The sequence below is a fragment of the Leptonychotes weddellii genome, chromosome 5 (genome assembly GCF_054177405.1).
Source record: "Leptonychotes weddellii isolate Sample4059 chromosome 5, ASM5417740v2, whole genome shotgun sequence".
Classification (NCBI taxonomy): domain Eukaryota; kingdom Metazoa; phylum Chordata; class Mammalia; order Carnivora; family Phocidae; genus Leptonychotes; species Leptonychotes weddellii.
The window spans coordinates 68,947,002-68,956,401 of NC_138373.1; the positions used below are offsets into that span (position 1 = coordinate 68,947,002).

General features: G+C 51.9%; 1 protein-coding gene across 1 annotated transcript in view; it reads left to right on the forward strand.

The window, feature by feature from the left end:
• The window catches only part of SLC6A12 (solute carrier family 6 member 12), a 25,618-nt gene extending 16,218 nt beyond the window's left edge, over nt 1–9,400 (forward strand). The window contains exons 8-16 of the mRNA XM_081821013.1: nt 934–1,080; nt 2,515–2,618; nt 2,924–3,048; nt 3,468–3,580; nt 4,101–4,238; nt 4,999–5,101; nt 6,919–7,019; nt 7,510–7,680; nt 8,977–9,400. Coding sequence (XP_081677139.1) covers nt 934–1,080; nt 2,515–2,618; nt 2,924–3,048; nt 3,468–3,580; nt 4,101–4,238; nt 4,999–5,101; nt 6,919–7,019; nt 7,510–7,680; nt 8,977–9,114 — 1,140 coding nt within the window. The 3' untranslated portion in view covers nt 9,115–9,400. The remainder of the gene's footprint in view (nt 1–933; nt 1,081–2,514; nt 2,619–2,923; nt 3,049–3,467; nt 3,581–4,100; nt 4,239–4,998; nt 5,102–6,918; nt 7,020–7,509; nt 7,681–8,976) is intronic.

Genomic DNA, 9,400 nt, shown 5'->3' on the forward strand with positions numbered 1-9,400 from the left:
CTTCTAGTTTCCTTTATAGGTGTGTTTGCGTGTATCTGTATCTATCATGTCTGTACATGACACAATTAGGATCATACACTTTTGCAACTCGCTTTTTGTAGTATGGTATGAACCAGCAAACAGAACTGTCTTTGAAGTGGTGAGTTTCCAATAATCAAAAGGGTTCAGGCCAAGAATGGACAACAGTGGCTTATTGTACATGTAGAGAGTTCAGATTTGAGCCATTATTTCCAACCCAGGGAATCTGAGGTTGATGACTCATGCTTTTTAAAGCCAGGAATAGACAGGATACTTACCGTTCTGATTAGCCTGTTCTGGGGGCAGCCTCCCCCTTCCCGGGATTGTTGTAATAATAATAAAACTAGTAACAGTGATAATAACACAGATATTGCTGTCACCTCCGGTAAGGAGCTGAGCTTGCTCAGGGAGCAGAGTGGACCCCTCAGAGTGTCTCCATATCCCAGAGGTCAGGCCACAGCTGCCCCTCCAGACTTAAGCCTGGAAAAGTAGTTTAAGTTTTGCCACAGGTCACTCTGCAGATCTGCTCCCCCTCTGTCACCAGGACCCGCCCTCACCAGGGGGCAAAGGGAGAACAGCCAGGATGAGGGATTCCAGGAGACCAGATTCTGGATTTTAAAATAGTCTTTGAAATATTATGGCTGGAAGCTCGTGCCCCTCCCCGTCCTTCCTCCCTCCTTGCCCTGCTGATGTGTATCTCATACTCTACCTGCCTCGAAGCCCGAGACCCGCTAAAATGTGTAAAGGAAGGTGTGGAGAGTTGCAGGTGCTCAGCCCCTCTCGGCGTCTCTAAGGAGGTGTCTGACGCTGAGCTGGGTGTCACTCTTGCTGCCTGAGGAGGGCTGACAGGAGGACGGCCATAGGCTCCCTGGCACCTCCTGGCGGCTGTGTCCCCAGCAGGGGTGACCTGAGCCTGTTTCCCTCCAGGTTGTTTATTTCACAGCCACGTTTCCCTACCTGATGCTGATCATCCTCTTGATCCGAGGCATCACCCTTCCTGGAGCCTATGAGGGCATCATCTATTACCTGAAGCCAGATTTGCTTCGCCTCAAGGACCCCCAGGTAGGAGCTGTGCTGGGGACCAGTTCCCCGCTGTCCCCCACCCAAAACCACAGCTGTACTTTTGGAAATCTCTGGTTGCTTTTCTCTTGGTATAAAGGCAATATATCTGGTGCCTGGGTGGCTCAGTCGTTAAGCGTCTGCCTTTGGCTCAGGTCACGATCCCAGGATCCTGGGATTGAGTCCTTCATTGGGCTCCCTGCTCTGTAGGGAGCCTGCTTCTCCCTCTTCCTCGGCTGCTCCCCCTGTTTGTGCTCTCTCTCTGTCAAATAAATAAAATCTTTAAAAAAAGAATAAAGGCAATGTATCCCCACTAGAAAACAATTAAAGATCTCTTGTAATCAGCTATGAGCATTTTAGTAGATTTCCTTCCAACTCTTTTTTTCTAGTTGGTGTGTGTGTGTGTCTGTGTTTTAACATAGTTGAGATAATTATATAGAGATGTATCTTTTTTCATTTAAATTATATTGTAAGCATTTTCCATGTTATTAAATTCATTTGTAAATGTCATTTTAAACACTTGCATATAATATCCATTCAGTCACTCATTCACCCAAAATGTACTGAGGACCAGTTAAGGGCCAGGTAGTGCTCTAAGGACAGAGTGGGCAGTGCGCACGATAGACCAGGCTCCGTGTCCTCTGAGCACTCACACGCGGGGCAGGTGTCATCAATCTGCTCTTATTCTTGGACATTCAGGTCAGGCACTTTTTTTTTATGATCATATATATAGCTGCAATCGACACCTTGTGTTTAAATCTTGGACCACATCTCTGATTATTTTCTGACAATAGTCAGACTTGGAATCACTAAGTCCAAGAATATGTGCGTTTAAGTGTCTTGAAATGTCCTGGCTTTAGAGAAATATAGATTTTCTCCACCAGTATTGGAACGTACCCTTTTTTTCTCCGGGGCCCATGAGAAATTCCATAATAATTCATTTTAACCTTTGATCTACAATAATCTGAGAGATCAAAATAGTATCATTTTATTGTTTTAATTTATTTATTTTTTACTACTGCGAGGTGGGACATTTCCACACAGATTTACTGTGCATTTTTATTTCCTCCTCTAGGACTTGTCTGAGCACATTCTTTGCCCCACCCCCCTTCCCCAAGGAGTCTTAGGTTTTTTTCTTTATATTCTAATGAAGTGGCTCTTGGACCCAGTCTTGGCTGCCTGAGGCCCTCAGTGCTTTGGAGTGAGCCTGGAGCTCTCAGTTCTGGGCACTGCCCCTCCACCCAAGAAATCCAAGTATGTGGGGTCTCCTGAGTGCCCCCAGAGCCACATTTAAATGGGCCTACCTGTGAAGTGACATGTGAGTGGAGGGTGGCGAGTGAGCGACTCCTGAGGGCACACCCAGGGGCCAGCAGGGTCTGAGGGGCCACGGCCAGTTGCCCCCCCCACCCCCTGCCACTTTCTTGGGGTCTCATGTAGGTGTGGATGGACGCGGGCACCCAGATCTTCTTCTCCTTCGCCATCTGCCAGGGGTGCCTGACCGCCCTGGGCAGCTACAACAAGTACCACAACAACTGCTACAGGTGATTGGTGGAATGGGGTGCCGGGGACCCTGGGGTGGCGGGGCTGGTCTTCCTGGAGTGTCGCCAGGGAATCAAAGCTTCAGTTCCCAGACTGAATTTCTTTCTTCCCTCTTTTTCTCCCTCCCCACCTTCCAATGATCCTTGATCTTGCTCCCTCCCCCATTCTCTCTTCCATCCCTCTCCTCCCGAATCTTTCGCTTCCCTTTTCCCTCCCCGCTCCCCAATGACTGACTTGGGATCTCTCGGCCCCTGAGGGATTTCTTCCTCTCTTTTCCCTTGGCTCCTCCGCCTCCCCGCCCCCACAGGGACTGCATCGCCCTCTGCTTCCTCAACAGTGCCACCAGCTTCGTGGCCGGGTTCGTGGTCTTCTCCATCCTGGGCTTCATGGCCCAGGAGCAGGGGTTGCCCATCTCCGAAGTGGCCGAGTCCGGTAGGTACCACTTTGCTGTCTGGGCCCTCAGGGGAGAACACAGATCCCTCCACCAGGGTCCCAGGAAGGAGTCCCAGGAGCTGGCTGATGGGAAACTTTTTAGCCTCTGTGGGCCCTGCTTGGCACAGAGGAGGGCCTCCTGAGCCATGGGTGGTGGGGAGGGAGCGGGGACTGAGGGTGGGTGGGCAGACCCGCAGCTGCAAGCACGAATGGATGCACAAACCAGCTCCCCAGAACCAGAAGAGCCGAGTGATGGATGAAACTACTTTCCCTTCTTGCACCACTCCTCCACACACACACTCACACTCTCTCACACACACACACTCATGCACACTCACACAGTGCCTTGGGAGAAGGCTCTTCCCTGAGGGCAGTGAGAGCAGGAGGGAACTCTCCTGACAGCGCCTTGTGCCTGGCAGGTCCTGGTCTGGCCTTCATCGCCTTCCCCAAGGCTGTGACAATGATGCCCTTATCCCAGCTGTGGTCCTGTCTTTTCTTCATCATGCTCATCTTCCTAGGGCTGGACAGCCAGGTTCGTCACCCCGCCCACCCCACCGCACCCCTCCCTGCCCTGGCGACCCTCTTGCCAGCTTCTGCGTTTCTGGCCATTACCTTCCCTCCATCTCCTTTCCCACTGCCCATACATTCCAGATCCCCCTCCGCTTTCCGGGGCTTGTCCTTGCAGTTGATTGGGTGACCCCTGGTCTCAAGACCAACCTATTCTGTGAGGGGGCCATCTGCCTTTTCCCCCCAGGCCTGATCCTTCCCCATACAGGGACACCCCCCTCCCAGATGGCCCTCCAGCCTCCTTCCAGCCATTCAGCTCAAGCTGCCCAGCCCTGCCCCCCAGCCTTGGGGACAGAACATGTCTCCCCCTCCAGCCCCCACGCTGGAACCCTCTGTTGTAGAGATGCGGCCAGGGCAGGGCTGGCCACCCCACGTCTGCCCTTGACCCCTGTGCTCCTGTGCGTCAGCATGGGTGAGTGGGGTGAGAGGCGGCCAGGGCAAAGGGCAAGCTGCACCTCTCACCCCAGCTCCCCTCCTGCCCGCAGTTTGTCTGTGTGGAGTGCCTGGTGACAGCCTCCGTGGACATGTTCCCCAGTCAGCTCCGGAAGAGTGGGCGGCGAGAGCTCCTCATCCTGGCCATTGCAGTCGTGTGCTATCTGATCGGGCTCTTCCTGGTTACGGAGGTGAGCAGAGGTGTGTGCCCCCACCCAGGTGAGGGAGCCAGGGGGCACACCTTCCTCATCGGCTCCTTGGTGGTGTTGACACAGGCTCTGCCCTCATCACAGCGAGGTTGTAGGGACCACACAGTAGAACCTTACCTGTGTTCAGTTAGCTCTTTTGGTGTCAGGTGACAGAAACCAAATGCTAGCCAGCTTGAGTGGAAAAGGAAGTTTTTTGGGGCCAGGAAACTGAAAAGTCTAGAGATAATTGGTTTCAGGTATGGTTGGATCCAGCTGCTCTCCTGACATGGTCAGGAATGCCATTCTCAGCCAGATTGCCCTCCTGATAGTAAAGAACGCTGGTACAGCTTCAGGCTGACCTGCCGCCACCCCTCCAACCCCCAAGGAAAGAGAGGGACCGTCTCCCAAGAACATGGTGAGTGTCCAGCACTGGCTCTGCTTCCAGCCTGGAGCAGGGAGAGGAGAACACTCAGAGTGAGGTGGTGCCAGCTTCTACGTTACGAGATAGGATGCTGGGCAGAAGAAACAGTGTATGTCCCACGGTTGCCAAGGTCTTTGAAGCTGTCAGAAGTTGTTGTCCTGAGGTCAGATGAGGGGCCTGGGGGCAGGGGTAGGCAAGGCCAACTCCCTTTAGTTGCAAGGAGTGACTTCCCACGGGCTGCGCAGGATGGGGGCCCAGCTGGGTGTTTGCACTCTCGCTGCGGAGCGTGTCCCCTGCGCACCCTGGCCAAGGCCCTGCCTAGCTCCACTGACTTCTCCGCAGGGCGGGATGTATATCTTCCAGCTGTTTGATTATTACGCTTCCAGTGGCATATGCCTGCTCTTCCTGGCCATGTTTGAAGTGCTCTGCATCAGCTGGGTGTACGGTAAGTGGAGGGAGGAGAGGGAGGAGGAGCCTCTGCCCCGTCCCCCCCAGAAGGCCGTGATCTGCCCAGGAGGAGAGATGGGCTGTGCCGGCCCTCTGGTTTCTATAGGTCTTTGTATTGCTGCCCTGGGACGTTCATCCATCGCTGAGAACCCGGGCATTTCTCATTATCGCACATAGAGCTGGGTTAAGGTAGTTTCTACAAAACTGATTTCCCGCAATAGTGAGAGGAATTAGAAACAACAGGGAACAGTTTTCTTGATACAGAAGCTGCTGGAAGCCCTTTGCCAGTGGGAATCCTAGCCAGAAGAGAGCTTTAGGGCCACTTTGTCTGAGCATCCCCACATCCCCACATTCCCTTTCTAGGTTATCACCCAGACTTTGCTTGAATACTTCCCTGAACAGGAAACTCATTCCCCTGTTTTTGAGGTAGTTTTTCTTGTGGCTGTTATGCATTCCTTTCTTCTGCGGAAGTGAAATTCTGCCTTCCTTTGACTTCCACCACCAGCCCCCCTCAGTGCTGGGGTGACTAGCCAGTCCTGATGACAGTAAGGGGGGATCCTTTATGCATTGAGTCAATGCACTGCTGAATGCCAAGCAATCTGCTGACTGTGGCATACATAATCTCGCAGCTCACACAGCAGCCCTTTGCAGGGGGAGGCGAGGCTCAGAGAGGTAGGTCTCTTGCCTGAGCTCACACAGCTAGTACGTGGAGGAGGCATCGTCATACCCAGGACCCTTGGGCTCCACCGCACCAAGTTGGGGGAACGCATTGTCAGTGTAACAAGGCTCGGGGCAGAGAGGATAGGGGGTGCCATGTAGTGTGCATGAGTAGGAAAGCCGCGAGTAGGAAGGTTTTTATTTTGCTACCCTAAGCCTTCCTGTCTGGTGTCCTCCCTCTCCCTGGACATGTCTCCTCTCTTCTCACCTCAAGCATCTGATGTCTTTCTGATTTTCCTCTGCTGCTTCTCAGAACTTGCTCCCAAAGAGGATCTGATAAACTCCATCACAGTGAGTTCTAAAGAGCTGAGGAACTGTAATAGTTTACACCCTCCCAGCAGTATCTGGTTGTTAGCTGGGGGAGAAATTTGCAAGTCAAAGGAATGACTCCCTAATGGGGGCATTTCCTGCACACCGGTGATCAGTGGGAAGTTATTTCTTTGCTGAGGAAGGGCCAGAGAGGTCCTCCAAGGGTCTTTCCCGATCGGTAGCTCTCTCCTCCTTAGAGGACTGGGTGGGCCTGGATCTGGAGCAAACAAGGACAGTAAACAAAACCAGTCAGTGTTTCTACAAACACAGATCAAGCCTCTTGCCGTGCTTTCCTGACAACGCAGAGTGGTTCCTCCAGAGTCTAGACTGTTGTTCCCTTCCCAGTGGCTTTCTGGCCCTATGTGAGTTTAGCGTTTTAAGCTGGCACAGTGGGACCCTTGCTGTTTTGCTGTTTTGACTTGAAACCGAATTCATCTCTGCGGCATAGATAAATGAGCATTTGCTAGCCATTGTGCCATTTTAGGCCCACACCCTCCTCTGTGGTTAGGATTTAGGGTCTTCATCCCTAGACAAGGGGACGAAGGATTGCACCGAGAAGTTGGGTGACTCTCTCCAGGGCTCCCAGCTTTTTGGTGGCAGCCCCTTCTCCCTCCTCGCTCCCTGCATTGTGGCTGGGGTGCCAGGGACCCATCTCATTCACGTGCCTTGATCCAGTTTCCCCTCACAGGGTGGGGGGAAGAGGGCAAAGCCAGGTGAGTCCTCCCCAAATACCCACAAGCTCTCTCCTTCCTCCTGTTCTCGCACTTTTCTCCCACCGCACCTGGGCAGGGGCAGATCGTTTCTATGACAACGTTGAGGACATGATTGGCTACAGGCCATGGCCCTTGGTGAAGATCTCCTGGCTCTTTCTGACCCCTGGACTTTGCCTGGTATGTGCCCACCCAGCTACCCTCCTGCCTCCAGAAGACTCGGGGATGGGGAACAGGATGCCTGAGTTCTGGGGCTGCTTCCCTGCCTATCCAGTTACCTGGGGAGGCTGGTCCATTTCCCTTTCTAGGTTGGTTCTCCTGCCCTTCCTTTCGGGGGCTGTCTCCTTCCCCTGCCTCATTCCATTTCCTGCTCCATTCCTTTCTCTCAGCACCGCCATCTGCTGCCCGACTTCCCAGTTAGTGGTCTCTTTCTGTCTGCCTGCTGAGGGCTCCTCCACCTTCCCTCCTTTCTTCAGAGCTCCTCCTGTCTCAGTCCTTGGGGGGGGGGGGGGCATGCGTTGGCCCAGGGTTTGTAATGGCTTTTACTAGTCTACCTCAGTGATGCACCACAGTGCATTAACTTGTCCTCTGTCCCTGGATATTGAAGCAGGTGAAGAGAAGATTTCAAGGGCTCTCTGTCTCATCTGCATCCACCTCTCCCTCCTTCCAGGCCACCTTCTTCTTCTCCTTGAGCAAGTACACACCTCTCAAATACAACAACATCTACGTGTACCCTCCCTGGGGCTACTCCATCGGCTGGTTCTTGGCTCTCTCTTCCATGGTCTGCGTCCCACTCTTTATCATCATCACCCTTCTGAAGACCCAGGGTTCCTTCAAGAAGGTAGGGGCCAGAGCAAGTGATGCATGAAAGGGGGTTGCTGAGAGAGGTTGTAGGCAGGACACCATGGGTGGAGCCCAGCTCTGAGCGTGGGGCAACCCTTTGGTCTCATGGAATCTTTGAAGACCGGTCCAATGGCTTCATTTTCAGAAATCTTAAAAAGTCCTGGAGTCCTAGACCTTCAGAATCTGACCTCCAGCAGATCATGTGGGCAGGTTGACCAAGGGTAAACTGTCAGAGACTTAAGGAGGAAACTGAGTCACAACAAGAACTTAAAGGCACCCAGACACAGAGATTTAGAGAGCACAAATTCCTTGCTCCCAGGAAACTAATAACCAGCTATCATGGTTCATTTCATACACAGGCTCCTGGCTTCTTTTCTTATCTTAATTCTGGGGAGCCATATGCAGAGGCTCCCTGTTTAGAATTTAAGACACGCCTTCCTGGAAGGGGATAGAGCATGTCCCACAAAGACATTACACTTGTAAAAATCTAACAGGCCTATAAGTTACAGAAAAACCCAACCTGCAATAAGCAAATAGGCTTATTTTCTTTTTACATCGAGAAGGACCAGAGATGGATGCTTTTGGCATTTGGTTCAGCTGCTTAAAGAGGTCACTAGGGACCAAACTCTTCCTATATTTCTGCACCTCTGTCTGAGCATGTCTTCATCATCATGCTCACCACCTCATGGTCACAAGAAGGTTGTCGTGATTCCAGTCATCACATCTGCATTCAAGGCAAGAAGCAAGGGGAGGAGATGGTACCAATACCAGTAATAATAGTAGTACTACTACTCATATAATATAATATATATTTTTATTATATATATATTTTTATTATATATATATAATATATATTTTATTATATATATATTATAATATATATATATATATATTATAAAGTAGGGACTTACTGATCACATTATAATAGTAATAGTAAGAAGAACCAAAATAAGCACTTATTGATCAACTTACCTTTGCCAGGCACTGTTCTCTGAGCTGTGTACTATTATTATCTTCGTTGTACAGATAGGGCACAGAGGGGTTAAATGGGTTGCCTACAATTGCACAGGTAGTTAGTAAGAGAGCAAGGACGGGAACCTGGCCAGTTCCTGGTCCTAGTCACCATGGTATTGTCTCTTCTCTCTTCTCAAAATATTTATTCCCGTATTCACTCGGATTCTACCGACCACCCCCATGTGTCTGGCCCTGACCTGGGCCCTGGGGTTACAAACAGGATGGAACATCTGTGCCTTTCTCACCAGTGGCACCCATTTGTTCCCTCTTGTCTCCACAGCGCCTGCGACAGCTCACCACCCCTGACCCCAGCCTGCCACAGCCCAAGAAACACCTGGATGGTGGTACCAGCCAGGACGGCGGGCCTTCTGCAGCAAGGGAGGGGCTAATAGTTGGGGAGAAGGAGACCCACTTGTAGGATGTGGGCAGCAGCCGGGTGGCTATGGGGCCAGGAACCTCTGTCAGGGCCACCACAGTGGACAGCCTTCGCCTCTGTCCCTCACCGCTGTCTGGCTGGGAACCTCTGTGATGTCCGTGGGCGCCCCCAGCCAGAGGCCAGGCCGCTCTCTCTCCTCAGCTGGGGCAGCTCCTTCTGGAGGGCGAGAGGTGGTCCCGCTGCAACACGCCATCCTGTTGGAACATACCTTCTTATTTATAAAGGAGGGTGGTCTTTTTTGAGTCCACCATCTGATTCTAACACATTA